Here is a 27806-nt window from a genome sequence, read left to right as displayed (position 1 = left end):
AGCCATGGCCGCTGAGCCTGCGCATCCGGAGCCTGTGCTCTGCAACAAGAGAAGCCACCACAATGAGAAGCCTGCGCACCGCAACAAAGAGTAGCCCCCGCTCGCCGCAAGTAGAGAAAGCCCAAGCTCAGCAACAAAGACCCAACGCAGCCAAAAATAAAAATAAATAAAGTTCTATTAGAAAAAGGCTTGATAAGTGTGCATAGCTAGATTTAACTTGGGCCCAAATTTGGTTTTCATTTCAGTTTCCCTCTAAACTGCCTAGGAGTTTTAGCTGGCTTTGAAATAACTTATGGTTTTGGGCAGGGCAAGATGTTTTAGTATCAGTCAGGAAGTGTCATCAGCTCTTGCTTCTATAGGAAAATAATAGCCCAAGTTCTAAAGGTAGAGTAGCTGCATAAAGGGTATTGGATTTGCCTCATTTTGAGGACCCAGTGTCAGTCAGTGCCCCTAACAGTGCATTTAATAAAATATCTGTCATGATTAACACACACTGAGTACTTGTTTTGTGAAAGGAATTGTTCCAGGCCCTTTCACATATGTTTATCGTATTTAAGCCACATGACAGCTCTTCAAAGTAGATATCTCCATTTAACAGATGAGAAAACTGAGGCACCCTTTAATTCCTCTCCCTAGGGAACCAGAATGTTTATTTTAGTTCCCAAAAGAAAAATACACTGCCTACTGCAGACTACTCACTCTTTTTCTAGCAAACCTATCCTCAAAGTTTCATCCCTGAAGCATCTCATTCCTGGGGGTGCTCTGGACTCTCTACCCTCAAAACCAGGTGAGTTATTAACACTGGATCTGGACTTAATGGGCTGCTTTCTGCCTACAGGGCCAGCTAATTAGTCTTAATTATCTCATTATAGATTCTAAGTATTTCCAGCTGCTTTTTAACCCCTATTGCCCACTTCCCCTCCTCCCACCAAATGTCTATTTTCCAGATAATCTGTGCCAAGTCATGGACACAGGTGATACATTGATGTATTCTTCCTATTTATCAGAACATCAGCTATTTCTGAGCAAGCTTCTCACTTTCTAAATCCTCCTGGGATATCTACCTCTGTGTTATTTTTTCCATGAGAAGAAATAAGCTTTAGCCAATTATTAGACATAAGAACAAATTTCAAAAACTACATTTGACTTTCACTGACCACAGAAATGTAATATACAAATAATAAACATGAATCTTATCTGTTTGATAGAAGTTTGGAAAGTAATCCCTTCTCCCTTCTTCTCACTGCCCCCGAACCTCAAATCAATCATTCAGTCCAAATAGTTCAAATAAAAATGAAGAAGAAAAAGTTACACTGCCTAATTGACTGAGAATGTGAAAGGCAAAGTAACAGTTTAGCAAAAGTGAATGAGAATATGTGGTCAGAGGGCTACAAGTTATATGACTGACCTTGGGCAAGTCATCTAATCTCTCTGTACCTCACTTTTCTAACAGATAAACAATGCAATAATACCTATTTCATGTGGGCTGTCCTGAAGATCAAATAGGAAAATGTATGTCAAAGTGGTCTGCAAACTATAACTTTGTAAACAAACGTTATTATTAATAAAGAAAAGGAAAAGTTTCTTTCCTCAGTACATTTTTACTTCTATCTTTAGTAGCTATTTCTAGAATACTCTTCCCTTTTTATTCAAGTCATTTACTTGCTATTTAAGATTTTTCAAATTTAAGCTAGATATCTTCAGGTGCCAATTACCAATTATAAGCCACAAAGGTAGATGGATACTATGCTACCTTCATCCCTAAAGAGAGAACTCTCTCTTAATGTCTATAAACACCATTTTAATATTAGTATCCCCGTGATCATTAAAAGTATGACTGCTTGTTAGAGTTTGAATATCTGAGGAAGGTACTACTCAGATCCCATCAACATGCTTCTCATCTGAGTAGTTCAAGATAAGGTGCAATCATAAAATGTCCAAGGAAAATAAACTATGACACCGAGCAATTCTAAATCTGTGGTTGCTAAAAACTTAATTTGCAACTAACAATATTTAGTTCTCTACAAAACAAAATCCTTTGTTGTATCTCTTTCCCACACTTCCCCTCTGCAATATTTGTCAACTGAATTCACCTCCATTCAAATTAAACAAAATAGAAGGTTTTTATTTATTCAAGTATTTTACACTGAGCAGCTCCCTGGAGGTTCGCCATTTACTGACTTGGGTAATATTATCTTTCCTTTAGTTTATTAGATTGACAAAGTTAACTTAAAAATAACCTTGGGAACTTTAAGTGATTCTTGGTCAGTTACTATTTTCTCCTGTATGTATGCTATCTCATGAAGGGAGTTTTTTGCATTAATTTTTTTTCTTTCACTCTCTCTCTTTTTTAAAAAATTTATTTATTTATTTTTATTTTTGGCTGCGTTGGGTCTTTGTTTCTGCGTGCAGGCTCTTCTCTAGTTGCGGTGAGCGGGGGCTGCTCTTCGTTGCGGTGCGCGGGCTTCTCATTGCGGTGGCTTCTCTTGCTGCAGAGCATGGGCTGTAGGCACGTGGGCTTCAGTAGTTGTGGCTCGCGGGCTCTACAGCGCAGGCTCAGTAGTTGTCGCGCACGGCCTTAGCTGCTCCGCGGCATGTGGGATCTCCCCGGACCAGGGCTCGAACCCGTGGCCCCTGCATTGGCAGGTGGATTCTTAACTACTGCGCCACCAGGGAAGCCCTGCATTAATTTTTATAATTTCTTAAAATACATGGCCAACATGAAACATCATCATTCTGACGATGAAATGCTTTCAATTCTGTTCTTTATACAAGTGAACATTTCGTCTAGTTTAGCCAAGGAGCAATTTGATAAAGTGGTACAACTGTTTATTGTCAACACCCTCCCCCCCATTTTAATCTGAAATACAACCTGGGGCACATAGCCCCTAATTAAATTCATACAAAGTACAAATTATTGAATAGAAACCAAAATGCATTTCAAAGTAAATATCAATTAATGTGACACCCAATTTCTTCACCTTTTTTAATCACTCCAATTGCAGGGCTTATACACAAAGCATATTCAATTTCTTTTGTAGGATTCAATTAGAATATGCTTTATATTTCAATCTAAGAATCACATCCAATGCTTTGCAAGCAGGTTGGTTAGGCGTTTTTTCTATGTGATTCTTACCCCCCCCCCAAAAATCACTGATATAAAAAGTTCCTCTTGAAATTTTTCTGTTTAATTTGAGAAGAATTCTCATGATCTAGTATTTCTCTCACTTAATACATGGATCTGTGCTTCTTTTGACATCACTACCTCTTCTTTCCTTGTTTCCATGACAGTCAACACCCAATAGAAAAGTACAGAGCCATCTATATAGGAATTCTGACAGCAACATCCAGTCAATCTAGTTTGTGAGACAAGGCTTCAAATAATAAAACTGTGTTCAGCAGCACTCAACAAATGATTGTCTGTAAAGTAATAACTTGAACAGAGAGCAACAAGTGACTAATCGAGCACAAGAGTGTCCAAGTGTAGCTAATCACTTGCGAAAGTAATCAGCCACTTGGTTTGTTTTGTCTTGGAGAGCCCAATGATCAAACTACTCCCAGAGACAACACAGCAGGCTGAGCTGATTTCAGGAGCCATGATTATGGCATTCTGGTTACAGTATACTTGTGTGTCATTCATTCGCCAAATACTAACTGAGCACGAACAATGTAGAGATACTGAGATTGGTACTAGAAAATATGAAGAAGGCAAAGTCTATACCCTAAAGGAGCTCAACATATTTTGGGAAGAAGAGCAACTCTGGTTTGTAACAGGGGAAGGAAGCTCTCTGATAATATATACCACAAATCATCACTTGATGCTTGTCATACACGTTTAATTATTTTTAAAAGTGAAAAACACTAATAAATAAAAAAGTTTCTTTTCAAACTATGTACAAGTTCCATGAGTGTAGCTGCTATTGTTTTTCATTTTATCTATTCCCAGATTCGATTTACTTACATTGAGCATCTACCATGTACCAGGTACTCCCACACAGCCTGTCTTTCCTTTTCCCCAAGGTATCTAAAAACTGCTTTCAGTGTAAACAGATGTTTACCTTTAAAAAAACCCTCTGAACCAAAAAATTTCAATTTATACTTTATATGTCCTTGGGTTAAATATTTCAAAGGAATCCAATCGTGTGAAACCTAATAAGACCCTATTATTCAAGTATATATTTGTACTTCAGTTTTCTCATACCTCACAGTTTGCATTAAGCAATACTAAATAAATGTAGTCTTCAAAAAGGCAGCGTGCAATGCAGGGTCTTTCTGGGCATCATCATGACTATCAATTATCAATGCAAAGATAAGCGCAGCAGTGCTGTGAATACTGACAGTGCTATCCTGTTGTTTAAGCTACCACAGATTTATGAGGGGTTCTTTTGTCCATAACGGCCGTACAAAAAAGGATCTTGACTCATTCCATTTCCAGGTCCTGAAGATGTGCGTGACATGAACCTCCTTCTAGGAAATTTCCTTTAGCTAGTTCTGTTTAACTTTGGTCTCCCTGCTTCTTTCATTCTGTTTGACAGGTCATTAAAAGAGCATTTTTAAGGCTTAGGAAACAAATTAAGTCTAGACAAGGGTGTTACTATCTCCTTTAATGCTTGGACAACAGGGAAAGCAAGAAGGCTAGCTCCTTGAGGGCAGGGGCCAGTATGCCTGACTGGTCTTTGTCTTGCCCTCAGACCTCAGCACAGGGTGCTCTCTAAATGATTATGGAGGACGATGACAAAGAGTCTGGGCTGCTCTTCTGCTCTCCAAGGCAGCAGCTGAGAGGTAATACAGGCCAGTGTGCAGCATGCAAAGCTGTCACTCAGATCCTCCATTTGCCTAAGGTAGCAGATGATTGGGTTTTGCATGCCTGGTTTATACTCTTCAAATATTTATAGACAGTTTTCTTTGCCTCAAGCCCTACTTGTCACTTGGCCAAGTTTTACATACATGGTTCTTTTAATCTTTCTTTAGAAATCAATCCCACTAAGCTCCTTAGTCATTCTTGTTGTATTTTTCACAACTTTTGGCTGTTTGTCTTTCTGGTAATTTATTCTGTTGAAATGCATGAAAATAACATACATATGGAGCAGAGAAGGGTTTAGTCACCTTTCCATTACAAGGGTCAATGCCTTTTACATACAAAATGAAATTATTTATCCCTTTTCCTTATGTATGATCATGTTTAAAAAAAATTCATGTTTAAGTTGACAGATCAGTTAATACATTGCAAGAGAAAGGAAGAAAAAGTATCATCAGTCTTACATTTTCTAAGGATGATATCATATCGTCATTGATTGAATTCTCTCATATGTCTATAAACCGATTAATTTAACCTGCAGTATCCAAACATGGGGGAAAATGGGAATTCAGAATAACGTGCTCAACACAGAGAGGCCTAAGTGCCCATCTTAAGGTAGCTCGCTATCTACCTGTGGACACTTCTGGCTAACTTCAGCTTTTCAATGAAACAAAAACAAGTTAATTTTTCCCATTAGAAAAGTAATACAGTCAGGAAAATTTCAAATAACCAGAAATGAGGAAAAGTCACCTATAGTGCACTACTCAAAGACAACATTTAACATTTTTGAAGAATTTCATTTGAGCTTTTTTTTTGACGCACTGTTTTTTCCCTCCCAGTGGGCATGCTCATAATCATTTGCACAGTTCAATACCTTACGTTTTTGCTTAATATTATATCATAAAACTTCATGTATTACTTTGTCTTCAAGCCATAATTTTTAATGACTACAGACTATCCCATCAAGTAAGTAGATATGCCATAATTTTATAATTCCCTGTTGTTGGACATTTACACCATTGCCATTTTTTTTTCTAGATTAAATGCCATTACAAAGAAAATCCTTGTTTATAAAGGTTTTCTGTATTTACGATTATTCTTTGATTTTGTAGCAGTAAAATTAATGGATCAAAGGATACCCAGAAAATCAGTTTTGAAGTAAAGAGTTAATACAAGTACTATTTGAAGTGAAAAATACCACCTTATATACAAAAATTTGCCTTTTGGCTCTGATGCTAACAAGTGAATGCTCAAATCTCGGAAAGTTGTAGAAAACTGTCAAAGATGGCAAATTCCAATAAGTTAAATGTGGTACTCACAAATACGACACTTCTTTATTCACACAAGTATACTGTTGACCCCTTATTAATTAAGCTTAAATTCTTAACCTTACCTAGATCTACCATCAGAAGACGAGTGAGGGCTGTGTAGAAGGTTGTTCGGCACCTGAAGTCACTGAGACTGTAACTGTCACTGATGCCAAGAAAGGGGAAGTGTTCACTCTGATGAAAGCAAGAGAGCATCCAAAGTTACTAAGCTTTACCTAAACTACCCGGAAAACTCTAGTCATTAATTAAAGGAAATAAGACTCACCGTGTGATTTTTTAACATGAATTTCACGGCATCTATCTTCACAAGTTTTTTTAAAAGGATATAGGTAATAGAAGTTAAGGAATCTGGGGAAATACAATTGTCTCATCAATAAGTAATAGATCACAAAATAACACTGAACTATAATGGCATCAGTTTCTATTTATGAAGAATAAATATTTTTTTCTAAAGAGTATTATTCCTATAGAAATGCCTTCCATTCTGTTAAGAATGATAATCCATTATTAACCAGTGCAATTACTTTTCCTATCTTATACATTTTCTAGTTATGGCAAGGGAGAATGACTTTTATAATTAAGACAAAAAGTTTTTTACTATTAAAGCCTTGAGAGTGGAAAATTAAAACTGACCCTTTTTACATTTTGGGTGTAACATGGAACTTCTTTTCACTTAATATTATTTCATAAAAAATAATTATGAAAGACCCATAATAGGCTATCAAGAAAGAGAAAATTATTCAATTCTAAGAAACATGAGCTCAGTTAGTAGAAATCTAAGGAAGTTCTGCTTTAGATGAAGAAAATCAGAATACAATTAGGAGGATGTAGCAGATTGTATGTCCTCAAGTATTGAAGGCCAGGTTTAAAGGACCTCATATTTCTCAAGTGCCTACTAGGTGTAAGGCATTTTATATTTGTTAACCCACCAAATCTTCATAATTACATTGTTAAATATTACTTATTATGTCTAATCTGTGGATAAGAAAACAGAAGCTCAGAGAAATTAAGTTACTTGCCCAAGATTATACATCTGTGGACTGAGAGTGCTGACATTTGACCTGAGGTTTGATTACAAAGGCTGTGTTCTTTCTACTGTACCACATTATCACCTGAACAGTTCAACTCAGAATGAGAAGAGAGTTGAAAAGTCACAAACATGATCACAAAGCCTAAATAATTTCTGTTTAATGCCATCATCAAAGAAGGGCTGAAGTGGGTTCTAAGAACATCTATTCAGGACACAGACACCCTCTCCTCTTACTTAGGGTTTACCCTAAGTGTTTTCTAGTCATGTGTCTCCTACTCTAGCTAGGGCACCTCTTGGGCATTCCCTACATACTTACTCACACCTTTCTTCAAGCCGTAATAATCTTACATGGTTCCATTTATGTCCCAATGAAAACACTGGCTCTTTTCCTTCACATCATTCCCAAATGCAGATGTATATTAACTCTGTACAGTGGGGCTGATTAGCCTAATTTAAAATTTTAGGCACTCAGGTGTGGGTGTAAAAGAGTAGAAAATGCACTGGAACGAAAGTTAGGAAACCTGGGCTTTCAGCTTGACTACACCATTCAATCAGCAGGATGACAGTCTGAGTACTATACTCAGCGATTCTTAGCCTTAGTTTTCCTCTTCAACAAATGAGGATATACCCAAGCTATCTTGGGTTGTGAGGGCTGTTGTAAGGATCAGATGATGCAAATGTCTTTGCTAAATGTAAATTAGAGAGAAAATACAAAGAAGCAGAGAATGAACCTTTACAGAATGCTTACTACTTGCAAGGTTAATTCTCACAATCCCATGAGATAGATTCTATTTTTCAAATGAGGAAACAAACTCAAACAATGAAATAAAACTTACCAAAAGACAGGCAATTAGGATGATTTACACTCAAGCCCCTCTGACTCTAAGGCAACCCATTCCAGTTGCATATTAAGCAACTGTATAGTTTGCTTATCTGTATATTACACTGTAAACTTTCTAAGGGCAGTGGCCGCATGTATGCATTTTCCTCAGCACATCGCTCTCAGCGGGTGCTCGATGCACTATGTGTTTCTGGAAGGTTGAAACAAGATCAGGGCTGATAGGTAGCAAGTCTTTCCCTGCTTACAAAGATGCAGATTTGATGATTTTTTCCAGTGTAAATCACTGAGTAGAGGAACTGCCACTCAAACTTCACTCGGTTAAACAGGGGTGGCGATCAATAAGCTAAGAAATATCTTAAGTAATTACCAAATACAATTCTCTTACAATTGCGAAGTTGAAAGTGACAGGGTCTATGGGTAATAAGAATGCTGCCATTAATAGGAATCTTCCTGTCAGTGTTGCTAATAAACAGCAAGTCATGTTTTGACAACAGAATATTTATGGTAGCAATAAACAGAACATTCACAGGAAGAATCTCATATGCCAAAGACACACTTTCTGCAGAACTGCATCTGTGCACTTTGTACCAAGGCCAGCCTCACGGCCTTTTAATTACCTTCTAAAGAAAAAAAAAAAAGGTTAAGAGTGAATTTTTAAACTTTTTCAATAAAGAAAAAAATGAGCGTTCATCTGAATATTTATATTCCCCTATAGGAATTCAATTCAAAGCTAGTTATGGTCCTTAAGAGGATCTATAATTTTTTTTAAAAAGGTAAATAGATACATCATCATTATAATCTTCATTCTTCTCTAAGAGACAAGGGTTCTTGTAAGTTGCACCATTTTAGTCGGGTGGCAGTACTAGGTTAGATTTCAGAGGCCTGCTGACAACAGTTTATAACAGTACACGTGGTAATGGTGGTTAACAGTAACAACAGTAGTAGAAGTCCAGTAGAGTTAGAGAACTTAATAAAGGTCTCACATGGAACTTATAAATGGTAGAGCCAAGATTCAAATCCAAAGTTCAAAGGTCTGTGTGACTTGAAAGTATAAGCTCTTTTCACTAGGCTATCTCATATCCATTTAATTTTAAAGATGCCACATGATTCTACAGAGATCACTAGCTTCTTGAGATACAACTGAAACTGGAACTAGGTCCTAGAAGCGACAGGGAAACTGTTCTTTTAGGAGGCATCAACTCATTAGTGAGCCTTCATCACATCCAGGACTGAGCAAACTCCATAACCTGGCTGATACTAACTTACAAACAAAATGCTCATAAAATTTCTGTCTATAACCATGTTGTTATGAAACCACTGACAAAGGTGAAGATGGCCTTACTGATAGTTAGCATGACAAATGGAGAAAGGCAAGAAAAAGTTGAAAGAATGGTGTATCTTAGAGATGGTCAAAATTTTGAAAATCTGTATCCTTTGTAAAGAAGGATAACCAAATTGAGAATGCCTTGGTTTCTTAAGTTACAGGTACCACACACTTCAGCAGCTAAGGGGCACAGGAGCACCAAGTATGACTTCAATTCATGCTATCAAGTCTTTACTGAGCAACACCATACTTCATCAATCCTAAAACACCACTGATTATAAAAAAAACATTCGTATTATATGAGCTACTATGAAAGAAAAGGTATTTTAAAGTATCATCAACTATAAAACATTTTATTTACAGAAGTGTTAAAATGTGACAAAATTTGTTTTAGAATCAAAGAAGTAGTATATTAGATGCATGATATTCACTAAGCACAAGAGGGTGGATAATGGTATTGACCTAGGCAATTATGTAAAAGCCATACGTATTTACAAATATTACAGATAGAATTAGATCCTGATGATAGAAGAAAGTTCACAGATAAGAAAATTACCTGTTGGAAATTACTGTAGGTAATATAGTATAAATATACTGTAGGTATATAGTATAATTACTGAAATATTAGTTTAGTTATTTCAAAAGTAGAATTATGCTCATGAACTCTACTAGACTAAAAAAATCCAAACAGGTATAACCAAAATGAAACATCTTAAGGGATACTAATAACTACTTATAAGGACTAAGAGTTAAGGTTTAGTATCTCAGTAGGAGAGGTAACAGTATGTTCAAAAGGCCTGCTATGTGATGAAGTTTTGAAACTATAGAGAAAGGAAACAAGAGTCCTAATCCCTAATAATTTACAACTTAATAGGAGAGAGGACTAGCCAATACTAGGCTATATTATATTCATCACCAGAAATATAGATAAGAACTAGGTGTCCAAGAACATTAAGAAAAAGAAAAGGAATGAAAATGAAGTATTTAGTAGCACCTACTATGTGACTGGATCAGTAGAACCAGGTGCTTTATTATTGTAAGATGACATAGATATATTGTTATGTATTTACTATCTTATCTAATCCTTACAAAATCCTACGATAGGTAATATTCCCTTTCTACAGATGAAGAAACTGAGTCTCAGAGAAATTAAATGACTCATTCATGTTCTTTCAGTTAACATAGTGACTAAGGATTATAACTACTTCAGGATGGCTCTACCAAGTTTTTAGCTAAACCTGAAAATTAAAAGAGACCTAAGTGAGTTACAATGGATCAAATGAAGAGAACAGCACACGTGGTAATTCAGTGAAAGATAATGAAGGGTGTCAAGGGGAAGGCAAAAATAAATTTCCTTGGCCCAAGTATAAAGCACAAATTGTGGTTGAGTGGTAGATCAGGAAATTAGTTATGGGAACTCAATAAGTCAAGTACCATTAAAGAACTCAAGCTTAAATCGATAATTTTACTTTGACCCAAGAAGCAAGTGGAAGTGACTCTGGGCTTTTGGGAAGAAAAATGATCAGATCAAAACAATACTCGAGGAAGGCAATCCTGTGAAGCAAGAATATATAAAGAACTGAGAGAAGGCCTGCATAAGTGGGCTACAGAAGAGGAGTAGCAGATTCTCACCCTTGATGCCAGCACAAAAACAAACAAATAGAGCAGATAAATTACGAGATGACTTTTCCAAAGATGATAGAGACAGCAAACAAAGAAATAAATCAACATTTCTTTTGATGAGAAATGTTAATAGAAGTATGCCTGAGGTATGTTGCTGAAACTAGTTTTATTTAACATTCTGAAAACCATCTGGAGATGGTGATATTCGCTGAAATAAAGCAATACATTTTAATACTGTTTCACAAAAGCAGAATTACTATGGTTTATTACTAAATATTTCCTGTAACAGACATACCCAAGTTTACTTCCATCCTTCACCCTTATTTCATTCTAGACCCTTGTTTCATCTTTCATCCTTTAGTCTTTCCTGATCCTCCACCTCATTCAGGATTCACCAAATCCTGGTGTACAGGAACTATGGGAGATAGTCCCAGTCTTAGAGAGTTAGTCTGAAGCCAAATGGAAGCAATTCTTTCTTTAACAGATAACCTGAGCCAGCTTCATGGGCGTCCAGACTATGCACTTGTACAGGGGCCTCTGCTTATAAAGGCCTCTGCTTGGTTCAATGCTCTGCTGATGAGGACTTGAAATTCTTAATCATTTATGAACAAGGCACCCCACATTTTCACTTCGTACTGGGACCCGTGAATTATGTATGTGGTCTTGCAATAACATGATGAAGTTATTAATTCTAAGAATTGTTTAAGTTAACATTATCAATAGGGTAAAGTGAGTTTGGATAAATTCATGAATTTATGTAGAACCCTTTAATGGGGTCTGTTTTTTAAAAGCTAAAGATATTGTGGGTTTTCTCAGACCTTTGAGGATGATGTAATAAGGGCAGCTACCAACAGAGGGCCTAACAGAAAATGAAATTTCCTTTCTCATTGTTATCTATCTGAAACCCAGAGACATGTAAATGCTATAAATTTTAGTAAACAATGAATTGCAGTAGAAATGTTGATCAATTATTTTTCAAAGGAAGAAAAATTTAAAATAATGATTAATAAACAAACAGAATTTTGGATGAAATGTGACACTTCCCTCCCTCTTTCTCAGCATGTAAAATAAGTAAGTTTATTTGATAGCTCCGTATGACCCTTATTCTTGCTCCAGTTTTCCTGGCAGCTTCCTTGTCCTAATCACTTAAACAATCTTACTCCTTTCCCAATTAGATAGAAACTAGAATTTATGACTGGAAATCATTTCAAAGCAGGAAAAAGATCCCCAGGTATTAAACCTAACTGTGGAGGGCTGCCCCAGGACAGAGTCATTTCAACTCTGTGCCTGTTAGAGAAAGCTATTTAGAATCTGGAATTCTTGAAATTTAGTCTTGGAAATTTAAAAAGTACATTAAAAAGTTACTAGATATGCTTGCTAAGTGTATCATATATGCCACATGTAATGAATCTGTCGGGAAAACAAACTTTCTCTCAAAAAGGCCACTAGATTTTAAAATTACAATAATCTTGCCAGTTTAGAAAGCTTCAAATTTACCAACAGAAACCTTGGGGTGAATGCAACAAGGGCTTTCCAGTTAAAATCTGAGGACTTAACATAATGGTATCCTCCTCACACACATTATTCTTTGGAAAACTAGACTATTTCTAAAAACATCAAGTCTGCCTTTTCCAAGTGAAGACAAATTCCCTTAGAGAAGAGCTTGTAGGAGAAATACCCGACTTTTCTGTTTAGGACATTCAGTTCTATTTTCTGATTAACTTAAGGCAGAAGTCCTCAAAGTATGGTCCTTGAGCCACCAGCATCACCTGGAGTTGATGAAAATGCAAATTCTCAGGCCTCAGTCTGACCCCTCCTAAAACAGAAACTCTGGGGGTGGGGGTGGGGTCCAGGAATTTGTATCTTAACAAGAACTCCAGTGATTCTGATTATCACTAAGGTTTGAGACAGTAACCATCAGGGCCAGGTTACCATTCCAGGTTACTCTGCCTTAGGCAAGTAAACACAAGGCTTTTTAGCACTTCTCATAAATGAGGATCTTTTGTGATTTCAATTTCCAAACAACCAGTCAGATACAAGACCACCAAAGTTCAGAGAAGGGCTGTGAGGACCATAAATAATGAGTAAGATTCACTCTGAAGAAGATAAAAATAGAACAAACAAAAAAATAAGTATTTGAAGACATGCATTATAAAAGTAATAAGGAACATTTAAAAATTTTATAGTAAGATAACATGCTTTTCATTTATTTGTTACTAGTATTTTAAATATAAATATTTTGAATATTACTATATAAACAGACTTCCATTTATAGAGGCCAAAAGGTGATGATTTTTATCTTGCATAACTGTTTCTATTGCTGAAGAGTGTCACCTTATTTTTAACACAGAAATAATGTATTGCTTTAAAATCAGGATTTAAAAACACATTACAATAAAGAAATCGATTAGAAACAACAAAACATGCATTAAGTAACCAGCAACTGCACTGAAATAGATACACCACTCACATATTCCATTATGTAAATGAATTCAAAGATATTTCATGACTGATCAGCTAGAAGGGACATAATGATTTATAATTCAAATAACTGAGCAGTGAAATCAAATTGAGTTAATATATATTTCTAAATATGCAAACCTGAAATAATTGTTTAAAAATATAAATCAATGTACCCAAGTTGAAATTATGCCTATCCCTTGGTTTAAAACGCAAGCTATTAAACTTTTATCTAATAAGCTTTCTGAAAATACGATTCTTTTATTAACTTCAAAAAAGGAGTGCTCAAAAGCAGTAAGTGACTTGTAAGATAATGGTTATAATCTCAGGATTAAAGAATATATAAAAGGTATAAGTGATAGGAAAGGATCTTTAATAGCAGATACAAATAAATTAGGCATTATGTAAATCATACAAAAAACAATACAAATCAAATTAATTTTATATTAGATTTCAATTTCAACCTAAAAAATAGGGGAAATCTAAACATAGATATGTGCTATAAAATAATATAGGCTTCTTTCCAGATAATATGTTCTCAAAGTAATACATCGTGAAAAGGCCAGAGTTTGCAATACTAAGAAGTACTTATAAACCACTTCATATGTTAGAAATAAAGAGTATTTCAGCATTATTATTAAAAAAAAATACAGGTTGAGTTTTTTTTTTAATAAGAAAAAATACATATCTTAAAAAGCCAAAATGACCACTGGAATTGGGTTGTACATCACTTTCCAGTAAAAAGGAAAAACAGCCTGGACAGGTGTAATTTATCATTTTTCTGATTTAATATCAAAGAAATATATTAAAATAATAAAAAGAATCCTGAAATCCTCAAAATTTGTAGTGATAAATAGCCCTCCCTGTCTTTATTGCATTATACCTACTAACAGAAATATTGCATGGTGGATTTTGCCAGACAAGGACGATTATTTTCCAATAAAAAGTTGCATATTAAATTCCAGCACAAAAGTGGGTGTCTAATACTTTGGAAATCTTTTATGGTTTGCCAAGGAACACAATTTTAAACTTAACTAATATAAACATATTCCTGGAGTGAACCTACATTAAAGATTTCCATCCAATGCCACCCATTTTCAGAATGCTGTCCTCATGCTAAAATATCAGCTAATCTTAGTGGTTAACTAAACCAACACTTATTTTTCACAACTCCTACATATTTGATAGCTAACATATAAAAGACAATCGACATACTTCTCTCGCATTGGTAGAAACATTATAATAGTATCAACTATAATCTAATAAGAAAGGATGATTCTGGTTTTAGATTTTAAAAATCTGCTAAAGAGAAATCTAAACATTTAATGTGTAATGGGAAATCTTATTTTAGAGCAAATAAGATGTTGATTTGGTAGAGGAAATAATCAAAGAAGAGGTCAAAAATCTTGTAATTCCCTTTCTATTACTCCTTTGTGCCTCTTAACTAGTGAAAATAATATTTGTTTCAACTGAAGAACACTGAAGAAATACTGATTCTTAGGAATTCAGTTTTTATAAAATAATATTTTTGGAACATTTTGACTTTCTTAAAATTAGTTACATGTTTTTTTAAAACAAGAACGTCCTGACAATTATGAAAAATTACGGATTAAAACATATGTGGTTTGCATACTTTCTTATATATCCATTTATAAGCCTGGATGGGTATAAACATTAACTTTAACTAGTTAGAAATCTATATATCCATATAAATTCAATTGTGACTCTGAATAAAATTTTCACATTATATAGCTAATATAAATCTTTCAAAATTATGCATTTACAGATAAGGCTAAATGAAAGGCTTTTTATTAAAAAAATTTAAAAAACACTTGAAAAATTATAAATAAGGAAAATACCTGGCCAACAGAATGCACTTGTTAGGTTGTTTATGTACATTATCAGATATAGTAAAAAGGATATCCAACAGAAAGGTCATTTAGGAACTGAAGAGTCCTTGAAATGACAGGCTCACATCTTCCCCAGTATTTAAGGTTTGTAACACTAAATATGAAAAAAAAGTTTTTAATTATAATGAAGGTATTTGTTTGTGTAGGGAGAACATGGAAATACACATACACTCATGTCAGTTAAATGACCTAAATCACAAATATCTCATAAAGTGGGTTTAAATATCAATGGAACATTTTCTATTCTTTTCATAGTATATTCAAAATTATATACAAGCAATGAACACTGCTCTCCAAATGGTGTATTATTCTATAAATTTAGTTTTGTAAATTAAAAAGTTGCCTAAATGTTTCAGAGAAGAAACATTAAGTTTGTATCCAAAATAAACATAGTAGGGAGTGACAACAGGAGTTACAAAGGAAGTCAAATAGAGACTCACAGTTACTGCGAAGAAGTGAACCATCAAACTTGTGGTTCCAAAACTCACTTCCTATGATCATGATTGTTTATCTAGCTTTGTTCTCTGCAAGTAAGGCAGTGCTACCTATCTGTTACACAGATGAAGAAAGATGTCAAGTGGAGGCATAGAAGTTTAGGCTAAGTGTACAAAGTTATGTCTATGACCAGAAACTAGTTAATTTTGCTAATATTGTAAGGATAATTTAAGGACAGTTTCCATGAATATGTCTCTGATAGCCATAGGTTTCTACTGGAATCAATGAATGCCCTGTCTGAAGGCAACCAAATCTCTCTCAATGATTCCAATTTGCAATAATCTCTTGAGTTGGTCTTTAAAATTGAGTATTTTCTTTTTAATTAAAAAAGGCAGTCCAATTGAACTGAAGAGTCAAAGTCTGTAAACTTTTCAAAACCATGTTTTGATACTGCATACTGCAGTAGTACGGATATCTTGACAAAGAACATATTTTGAATGGTGAATTTTAAATACGTGAAATTAAGTTTCAGATAAGAACAATGCTACCGTTCTAAGAATTAAAGCATAATTTAAAAAGTCTCTTATTAAAAATTAATATTTCTGGAGAGATTTAAGCACAGTAAAAAGGGCAAAGCAATACAACAACAGAAAAATCAAAGAACCAAAGCAGGAACTCACATTTTCGTCATGAATGTTTCTAGAACATGGTTGTCATCTGTTATTCCTAAGACTTCTGACATACGGGCATATACCTGCATGAAAACATTTAATTGTTAAAAACTTTATCATTAACATATATTTTCAAAAGACTATTCAAATTGAACAAATGTAAAGATTTAATGCATTGTTGCATCCACAGTGATGTAGGGAACGAGTGGGGAGAACAAATTAAGAATTTTAAAAAATTTTTATAATTTAAAAATTTACCCTCCTCTTTCTCTTCCAGGAAGCACCTCCCTTATTTTGAAATACATACATACCCACATAAACCCACATTCACATACTCATTTTATTCCCAGCATACCCCATAACTTTTTTTTTTCTCAAAGTGGTAATAAGGCACCCCTTTCTCAAAGGCAGGTATATGTACGTAAAGGGCTGGAAAGTGGAGTGCCTCAATAAAAGATTCCAACATTTAAAAAATTTCCATCTCTTCCAGATTTTAGCAAGCCATCAAATAATTCAGGATTATGTTAGGCAGCTATAAAAATAAGGATTTCAAAAATAAGAGGAAGTTAAAGAATTTATAGAAATTCTCCTCAAGTATCTCAATAAGCTCCCCCAAATATACAGATAGGTCTTACTTTCCATGCTGAAACTGAAATCCCAGGCTCAGGGATTCTCTGCTGAATACATCAGGGTCTGGGAATCCACTAAGCTTCCCATTAGGGAGTGATGGTTGCAGAGTTTGGGGTGTAACATTTCAGTTCCAACCTAAGCCGCATTGAGCTTATAAACACATATCCCACTACAAGTGGGAAAATGCCACTGGCAGCCAATTGAATATTCCCTCTAATAGCCTGGCAAAGCTGAGAGGTGGGTTGACACCTTCATACTCCCTGATGCTCTGGTATGATTCCAGGTTATCTCTGCCAGACACCAGCTGTATGGGATTTCTCTTCTCTGATTTGATTCCTTGTGATTGTGTTCTCTTACTCTCTCCTGATCTGACTATTTCCTATGGTACGGCAACTTAGCTTTCACTCCCTCTGCCTTTTGTTCTTCATACGTAAACACTACCTTGATATAATGTCATAGGTTGTGAAGGTGAGATAAAAATCACAGGACACCACAAATCATCCAGAGTTACATGGTGATACAGGGGAGGAAAGCTGTTCATTGCAGAGATCTCATGTTTGGATTTTAAACACTATTCAACCAGAATCTTGTGTTCCAGGCTTTTGACTTAAGTCCTACGACCAGGAGCTCCTCAGGCCAGTAGAGTGAATCAGAGAGAGGGAGAAAGAGAGGGAAAGGAAGGGGCAGGCGAAAGAAGGGGCAGAAGGGTAGAGGGGAGAAGCTGGGGGAGAGAGAAAGAAAGGAAGATTGAGATTCAAATTCCCGTTGCTTCTCCTGCTAACTTCTGAGCCCTAATAGAAAAGCATTTCAATTCCAGTATCTGTGACTTGGCTCATGAGAGTAGGCCTTCATCTCTTGTAAGATCAAAGCTATCACTGTTTTTGGAAGATGTCTGCTGAGAAGAGGGAGCTAGGGAGAAAGAACCTAGGGAAGTTAGTTAACACCAAATCCTCAATCATCAGAAACCTTTAAGCCCATAGAAGGCTCAAAAGAAGAATGGTTGTAAAAAGGGAAGTTTCCCTTATCTCAACATGATCCAAAAGCTCTCTCATGAATGGGAGTAAGTCGGGCCCCTTTGAAAATCTGATATTGATATGACTATGGCACACAAGGCCCTTCACAACTTGGCCCCAACCTACCTCCTCATCTATCATTTCCCTCAACCTGAAGCCACAATGAAATACTCATGAAATACTGAGGCTTCTCATGCAATTACAGATCTCTATGAGTTCATGTGATGTTCATTTTTCCTGAATCAGCCTTCTTCCTCCTCTTCCCGATTCTCATTCAAAAGTCATCTCTGAAGCCTTCCTTCCATTACCAGGTAGGGTAAGTTGCGCTCTCCTTTACGTTCCTATAGCGTCTGGTCCATTCCTCTAGCATGGTGCTTTTCACATTGTAATTGTTTGGGTGTCCATCTCCCCTCCTACACGGTATTTTTGTAAAATAAAATTTTACACTTTCAAGACTTCTCAAATGCTATTTTTTATGGCAAAGATCAAATTAGTCTAATTTTGATTTTGCCCATGCCACACTGAATAGAAATGTAACAAAAATGTGATTTTAAACATTAAGACATTTAAACATATTAAAAATATTTTTTAAATTGATAGTCCCTGCAAGGAAGTTTTCTGTTGTGTCTCTGGCATTCAAGAAAGAAGGAATCTAAGCAGGCAGATCTGTTGTGCTCTGCTGTCAAAACAGCTTCTCAAAGCATCACATTTGACCCAATACGATACTGGAAAAAACAGTCAACATTGACACATGGCAGTGCTTTAATCCACAATTATCCTTGTAACTTGCACCATTCCTTTTATCATCCATTAGCTTTGATTCCCATTATCCCATCTAGAACTGTGTCAACGCTTTTGTCCCTAGGGATTTCTCTCCACTACTAGGATCTGACAGCCAAGCTTGAGTACTAAACAGGATCATTACCTCTTAAATCCACTTATCTGATCTACTGAATAGTAAATTGAAAAGCTCATTAAGAGCAACAATCTGATTTGTTTTCACGTGTGACAGGGTCATTTAAAATCAAGGTATGATTACTGCATTTCTTTTAAAAGACCATCTCACGTTTTCCAAGGCACCTTATCATTCAGAGAGCATGCAGATAATATGAAAATGTCTTCGAACATTTGAAATGTAGTTATACCATAGATACACATAATTTGGGGGTGAGGACTAATCCGTCCAGTGAGGAAACATCTATAAGATTATTTATCATAAAGCACAAGTCAATGAAGTTTTCTACAGAAAAAATTCGTACACAATATTTACGGGTTTTCAACATTTTCTAAAAATTCTATCACTTCACCAAAAATAATTTTTAGGACAGCAAGAAACTACATCACAATACATACTCATTTTAGGGAAAGATATAGGAGTTGGCGTAGGAATGCAAGAAAAGGAAAAAAGCTCACTTTCAGTTCATAGATTTCTAATCTTTTATTTCATAATCAATTAAGATAATTTGGTCATAGTGAAAAATAAGCAAAAATCTAAGAAATAAGAGACTAACAAGCCCATTTGTGTTATCCTTCTCTGAAGGATACAATGAAGTTGAATAAATCGTTATGCTTTTGGTTATGTGTTTCACATAACCTAGTTTTTGCCTGTCAGCCTGTGCCTTCCTCCCTTTCTTCTTCTTCTTTTCTTTTTTTTTTTAAAATATGCCTGCCCTTCTCTGTTAGACTACAAACTCCCTGAGGGTGGAGATGATGCTCTGTCTTTTATCTCCCATGCCTAATACTCAATAAATGTTTGTTAAATGAATAACAAGAATGTAATGTTAAAATGTGTATTTTGGCTGATTCCGTTTCATTCATAATTTTGTAACAAAAGGAAAACAACCAGTAAGACGTGTGTTTTTTTTACGAAGAATTTTTTTTCCTGTAAAGATAATATATTCCAAATTCTACTCACTCCGGTGACCACTGGTAAAGTTTTGTTATTTAAAAAGATACAGTTCTTTAAAATTATTATTATTTTTTAATTGAAGTACAGTTGATTTACAATGTTGTGTTAGTTTCAGGTACACAGCAAAGTGATTCAGTTATACATATCTATCTATCTATCTATCTATATATCTATTCTTTTTCAGATTCTTTTCCATTATAGGTTATTACAAGATATTGAATATAGTTCCCTGTGCTGTACAGTAGGTCCTTGTTGTTTATCTATTTTATATATAAAAATATGTAGTTTCAATGCTTCAATATTTCTGGAAGAAGCTCTCCCTGTAGATTCAGTAAGAGGAGCTCTCTCTCCTCCTTTGGATACTCAGAGCATCCATTGTTGCTGGCCTATTAGTGGCACTTCTCATGTAACAGAATATTATCTTGTTGTAGTACTAATTTTCTATGTTCATATGTGTTTCCTCCACTACTTCAAGCACGTGCTGCCTGAGGGCAGGGAAATGTCTATTTCTCTTTACATCTCCAGAAGTACTCAGAAGCTATCTCGATAAACTTAGCAACATACAAAAAGCACAGGTTTTGGTCCCAAAGATAACTGGATTTGAATTCTGCCACTAACTAGGTGTTACTTAAAGTCTCTGAATCTTGGTTTCCTATCTGAAAAACAGGAATAATAAAAAAACCTACCTTATGGGCTTTTGGGAACATTAAATGATGATACCTAACACAGAACCTGACATTTAGCAGCTACTCAACAAATGCTGCTTCCCTTCCTACCCCCTTTCATGGCCCCTTTCTAATAGTAGGTGCTAGTAATGTCAGCTACTACCTTTCCAAGAGAAAGCTCATTACATAAAAAATAACAGAAGGGTAAGAAAGAGCTTACCTTGAAGACTTTCACACAGAAAAAAGGTTAAAACAAACAAAACCCTAAATTTGTATTAACTTTGAAATCTTGCTAATCATGGTCAGAAATGGCATTTGTTAAAGGCATAAAGCTTCACAATTTCATGATACAAAACCAAATTCTTTCTACTTCTAAATAGTTACTGTCTTAGAAGGCAGAAAAAGTACCCATTTTAGCCAGTCATCCATCTCTCTGGCTCTTGAAATACAGGAAGTCATTAGAAATGTAAGAAATTATCATCAGTACAGACATAAGAAGGCATGCTCCTAAAAAACTGTCTTAATATGTTTTCTTATCTCTAGTCGTTCTACTGTGCAGCTTCTTTTAAACTTCAGAAAAGAGTATTTGGATATGTATATAACACTTCAGTGACCCACTTATGTTCTTTAACTTCTAAACTAATCAAGTGACAAATAATGTCTGAGCATATGCAGGTAGCTGAAATGATCTTATATCTGGTTTTTTAAAAAAGAAGCCAGACAAGATAAGAAAACCAGACAAGGGAATACACATACAAACAGCAATAAGGTTTTGAGCTGTAAATTTAATTTAATAAAGAATAAAAGCATGTGCTGTGATAATTTTTTAAATTGCTTTCTTTTTCCAATCCTAATCCTTGGTCTTGGGTATCCGCAGTGTTGTCTCTAACATTCTGGTTATAACTTTGAAGAAACTAATTATGTCAATCCTTAAATTTGAAGTAGATTACAGAACTGGGAAACCCAGAATATTAGTTCCTAAAGGTTGTATGGATATATAATGACAGTCACAGAAATTCAATAACAGCCCTCTATGAAATGTACTCAAAAGCACCGCATGAAACAAATTAAAAAGAACAATGAATCTCTCATTGTGTGCAAATAAGAAAATAAGAGAAAACACTGGTTCTATAGGTTTTCATAAGAGTTGTTATAATGAATTAAGATTTTGGATAATGAATCTTCAGAAAATTACAGTAAGTTAATACCCTTAGGCCTTCTATAGATGTTTAGGATGTTATAACTTCTCAAAGAGCTTTTATAAGCAGGCTCAGCGCAGAAAATTAGCAGTGCTGTGGAAATCAACAACAAAGTATTTTGCCATCAGACGATACACTTTCCTGAACCAATTTAGTGTAAAAAAATTCACATCCAATAATGCAAAATTGATACCATAAAAATTTTAAAAACTGAACAATTATGAATTTTTAAGTATTGTTTTAATCTATTGAAAGGACTTAAAAATCAAGATTTTTATTTTAATTTTTTGAATTTTATTTAATTTATTTTTTTATACAGCAGGTTCTCATTAGTGATCCATTTTATACATATTAGTGTATACATGTCAATCCCAATCTCCCAATTCATCCCATCACCACCATGACCCGCCCCCCACCACTTTCCCCCCTTGGTGTCAAGATTTTTAACTGAATGTAATTTAGTAAAACAAGACCTGTCACTGGAAAGCATTCAATATAATAAAAGCATTAATGTTCCTTAGGAAAAGAATTTTGGAATGGAGTGTGAACTCACTTATTATGAGTAAGAAATCAATTTCCATATTTTTGTCTTAGGCTTCAAGTGCCCTTGAAGCCAATGCAGTGCTCTCTACATGAGATCCATTAAACAGAAAGGGAGGGGAGGGAGGAAGAGGAAAGGTGTAAGAGGAAACTAACAGAGCATTTAATGACTGGGATCTAAACAGTTTGGAGCTAAAGATATTGAGCTCGCTCATTAACGTCTGAAGCAGAATAAAAAAAAAATAAAATGATCGTCACAATTAACTTGTGACCACATCAAGAGAATTAATAGTACAGACATCATTGCTGCATATTAAATACATAAACTTTGTGATAATGAATAGATCCACATTAATCTTGGCTGACTAATTTTTCCATATCATTTAAAATAACATCACAAAATACAGGATCAAAATTAGGTAAAAAAATCTTTTGCTAAAATTTAATTTTAAGACCATAATTTACTTTGGAAACCAAGCAGTAAAAGGTTAGGAATCTGCCTGCCTCATTCAGTGGAATACAGAATGACATCTGATAAAGAAAAGCTGGCTATGGAGATATAAAATAAATATGAATGTTAAGTATTTATTTCAATTAGAATATCTGAACCTACCATCTGTGGTGGCCATCTTGCTAAGGGGACATGTACCTAACAAATCTCTTAAGAGGCGTTCCCAATCTGCTTGAATGAGCTATTGTATAAGAAAACTTGGAGCGACCACTTTGGCCTCACATTTCCTTCGCTCCACATCCTGTGGCACAAAGCATGAACTCAGCAGGCTGGGGTACAGGGCTGCCTGCTGCCTTGTGATAATCCCCTCTCCCAGTAGGGGCCTCCACTGATGCATGGCTAAGAACATGCTTCCTCTTTTGCTTGCACCCCAGTGGGGTTTCCATTCCTCACTTGGGCCCAAATCCAGACTGCTAAGGAAGGGCTCCAGATGCCGCCAGAGATATTTTTGGATTAGTTTCTAAACAATCATTTATTAGAAAGAGGAGTACAGGTACAGTGTGAAAACCAGCAATACTGGTAATTTTGGAGAGATTCTTTCCCTCCTGCCCCGACCAGATCTAAGGTCTAACTACCACCTGTTCAACAGAAGCTGGCTGTTTGCCCCATTTTCCTTCAGGGAGCCACTGACTAAGGATCTCCACCAGCATGAACCTAATGTCTCCCGACAGGCCTTCACTAGCCAAGAGGGACCTGGGTCGAGAGCACCAGTTATTGGTCACAGGATACACAGTCCATAGAAAGACTCCTGTGGTGCAACCAGCTGAAAGCCAACTAGAGAAGACGGGGAGTGTACATTTGTCCTGACACAGCTTTGTTCCCGCTGGCTGCCAATTCACTCCATATCTGGGGCCAAGCTTCTGTTAAACTAGTCTTCTGGGGCTAAAGCCATGGTAAAGTCTTGGGTAAATATATTATCTTTCCAAGCTCATACAATAAGAAGCGAACCATGGCTATGGCACAGGACCACTGGAAGAAGGTGTGATTAATTTTGGTAGGTTTTGAGATCATGGTTTGAAGGGGCATTTCAGGCATTTGATTCATAATTCTTTGCAATAGCAAATTTATAAGATGACATGATTACATTTTGGAGCAAAGAATTGATGCTGGATGAAGTTTGTGAGAGAGTGATGGTAGAGGTGGGGAACTGGGAAGTAAAAGATTTTGTTTAATCCTTTACACCTCTCAAAGGTGTCTGCCAGAAACGTATTCTGGCACAAGAGATACATGTGCTCTAGATACTGTTCAATAACAGATGCTATTCATTGTAGCCAAATACAACTTTCTGCTTTCAGGTATGAATAACTGGTTAGAATTGGCCACTTCAGAAACGTTATAATCAAGAAACCTAGGCTGCTTTTATACTATGCAATCATACTGAACAGAGGCTTCGCCGTTAATACTATCGAACATTAGCTGACTATAGAACATTTCGTTATAAAACATGCACACTGTAGGATTCCACAGTGCATAAAAAAGGGAATCAAGAAAAATGCACCCCTACACTTATCACTGTGCACGCGCCTATTTTAATAATAAGAATCTCGGGCTGTGGTGAGACAAGCATAAAGACTGGTGATCCACCACAATAACCAGCAGCTCAACTCACCTGAACTATTTTCCAAGCCTTCTTTGGAACTCTGGACACATCACTCCTCAGGTGTACAACCTACAAAGCACAGAGTTTAGGGACCTGCCACCTGGTGTCGGGGATAAGGGAAGAGCAGAAGTCCTTCCCGACTTCCGATACAGGGAGAATGTGGCTCAGGATCTTTGTGGTTGTCACTTAAAATATTCATGGGACTTTGATTTTATTCTGGAGGCTAGGATCAGAGGCAGAGTGAAGTGCTGTTCAAAGCCTGGATGTGGTTATATGGATTACAATGGGTTTGCTTCCATGAAATAATTCAAGAAACCAATTACTAAAGGTAGCCCTGAAAAAGAACAAATTATAAATAACACCTAACAGAACTATTTTTAAGAATCTCTTAATACTACTGTTTCCCATGAGGCACTCTAATTATGCAAATGTGGCAACTGGGGCTAATGATATAAGTAGGCCAAGTCAACTTCTGAAGGGTAAAAGTATATGTTCAATAAATGAAACGCATTTCTGTAGTCACTCAGAAAGTTAAGCAAATCACATTGAGTCTTCCACCACTTAATCTAACTCTTGCACACACACTCTGTCTCCACCCTGCGTCTCTGAAACACCTCCCATTTCCTACATCCAAAACAACTGCTGTACCTTCCTCCTATGAGCCACTCAACTCTCTATCCCTTTAGGAAGGACAACCTGACAAAAAGAGTAAAGGAATAATGGCCCATGGAATGAAAAAAGGGCTGCCAATGACATTGTGCATATTTTTACTATTCTGTCAAATCTGCTATTTTCATTATATTCTCAAACTTTACTCAAAAACGTTGATCCTATAGTCCTTCGTAGCTTTTACTTTCTGTCTCTCACACTAGCCTAGTTAGTGAAAACTTTAACTTGCCCTAAATGCAAAGGATCAGAGTTCACCTTCTGATGGCCTACTGACGACTTTCAAACACTAGTATCTTCAAACACTAATAAACACTTCAAACCTTCTCTGAGGAGGCAATATTCGCAGCAATAGGCTAAGTACCGCTTCCATCCTAATCCTCCTACTGAATACTTTTATGTTGAAAATTAGCTACAACGTATGCAAAAGTCTAACTGGTGAACAAAGACAACATGCAGTTGCCCAGGAAGCATAGTCTTCTTTCAATAAGAGACAGAAATGAGCAAGTTGAGTATATATTTTAGATAACTTCAACTAGGAGGAAACACAGAATGCATGTCTAGTGCAATGCACATGGGATACTGAGTGAGACCACTACTTGCTAGCCTAGCACAGTGCTTGGCAGATAACAGACATTTAATAAATATTTTATTTAATAAATTAACTCTATAATTCTAGTAAAATTAGTTAGCCTCTAAGAGTCTCAGTTTCTTCATCTGTAAAATGGAAAGAATAATATCACAAAATAGAAGGCAGTCTAGTGAAGTGGTTAAAGATAGATTCTGAAGCCCAAGACTAGTTGGATTCCACCACTTACTAAGTGATTTTGAGCAAACTGCTTACCCTCTACACCTTAGTTTTCTCAAATATAAAATGAGGATGATAGTTGGCCCTAATTTACAGAATCTTTGAGAGGATTAAAGCAGTTAACATATGTAAAGCACTTACAACAGTCCTGGTACATGGTAAAATTTCCATAAAGTACTGGCTATTATGGGTTGGCAAAAAAGTTTGTTCAGTTTTTTTCTGTTAAGATGGCTCTAGTAGCACTTAGTTGTCTTTAACTTCATTCGAAACAAGTTTGTTAGATTGTATGTGGCAGCTGTCATATGAGCGTGCATTTAAACAAAAACATCAAAATTGGTGAATTTTTGTGTAGCCACTTTAATATTGAAGATGGAAGAAAAAAAGCAACATTTTCAGCATATTATGCTTTATTATTTCAAGAAAGGTAAAAAACACAACTGGAATGCAAAAAAAAGATTTGTGCAGTGTATGCAGAAGGTGCTGTGACTGATCGAACGTGTCAAAAGTGGCTTGCGAAGTTTCGTGCTGGAGATTTCTTGTTGGATGATGCTCCACGGTCGGGTAGACCAGTTGAAGTTGACAGCGATCAAATCAAGACATTAACTGAGAACAATCAGCACATGGGAGATAGGTGACATACTCAAAGTATCCAAATCAAGCATTGAAAATCATTTGCACCAGCCTGGTTATGTTCATCGCTTTGATGTTTGGGTTCTACGTAAGTTAAGCGAAAAAAACCTTCCTGACCGTATTTCCTCATGTGATTCTCTACATAAACGTAATGAAAATGTTCCATTTTTAAAACAAATTGTGATGGCAATGAAAAGTGGATACTGTACAATAATGTGGAACGGAAGAGATCGTGGGGCAAGCAAAATGAACCACCACCAACCACACCAAAGGCTGGTCTTCATCCAAAGAAGGTGATGTGTATATGGTGGTGGGATTGGAAAGGAGTCCTCTACTAATGAGCTCCTTCTGGAAAACCAAACGGTTAATTCCAACAAGTACTGCTCCCAGTTAGACCACTTGAAAGCAGCACTCATCGAAAAACGTCCAGAATTAGTGAACAGAAAACGCATAATCTTCCATCAGGATAACATAAGACCGCATGTTTCTTTGATGACCAGGCAAAAACTGTTACAGCTTGTCTGCGAAGTTCCGATTCATCCGCCACATTCACCAGACACTGCACCTTCAGATTTCCATTTATTTAGGTCTTTACAAAATTCTCTTAATGTAAAACATTTCCATTGCCTGGAAGACTGTAAAAGGCACCTGGAACAGTTCTTTGCTCAAAAAGACCAAAGGTTTTGGGAAGATGGAATTATGAAGTTGCCTGAAAAACGGCAGAAGGTAGTGGAACAAAACAATGAATAGGTTGTTCAATAAAGTTCTTGGTGAAAATGAAAAATGTGTCTTTTATTTTTACTTAAAAACCAAAGGAACCTTTTGGCCAACCCAATATTATTGTCATCAAATGCTGTATTATATACAGCACTGCCAGCACAGTGTCAGGAACACTTGGAAAGTTTTTAGCACACAGTATGCACCAAATAAACATTAGCTATTAGCCATTAGAATACGTGGTCACTAAATGGCCACTATTATTATTAAGTAAGATAGTCAAACATTAGTCTGGCATTAAGATTATGAGGCATGCACCAAGATGACGGTCCCTTTTATTTGTGCTTTATCTGGACTAGATGGTGGAAAGTAAATATTTCTTCTAAGCTGGCATGTGAGTAACTTTAATAGTGGTTAAAGAAGAGTGATTAGAGGGAAGAGAGCCCCAGTGAAAGACTAACTCCTAATCTTCCGTCTTCTACCTATAACTTCTATTTT

The 27806-nt window shown here is 35.9% G+C and overlaps 1 protein-coding gene across 1 annotated transcript in view; it reads right to left on the bottom strand.

Moving 5' to 3' along the window:
• The window catches only part of RANBP17 (RAN binding protein 17), a 316096-nt gene that overhangs the window by 78625 nt on the left and 209665 nt on the right, over positions 1-27806 (bottom strand). The window contains exons 15-19 of the mRNA XM_082650901.1: positions 24497-24556; positions 16430-16503; positions 15326-15408; positions 6392-6474; positions 6192-6300 (exon numbers count right to left, since the gene is read on the bottom strand). Coding sequence (XP_082507027.1) covers positions 6192-6300; positions 6392-6474; positions 15326-15408; positions 16430-16503; positions 24497-24556 — 409 coding nt within the window. The remainder of the gene's footprint in view (positions 1-6191; positions 6301-6391; positions 6475-15325; positions 15409-16429; positions 16504-24496; positions 24557-27806) is intronic.

The sequence above is a fragment of the Grampus griseus genome (assembly GCF_964374135.1).
Source record: "Grampus griseus genome assembly, chromosome: 3".
NCBI classification, from domain to species: domain Eukaryota; kingdom Metazoa; phylum Chordata; class Mammalia; order Artiodactyla; family Delphinidae; genus Grampus; species Grampus griseus.
This window is presented reverse-complemented; position numbering and strand designations above follow the sequence as displayed.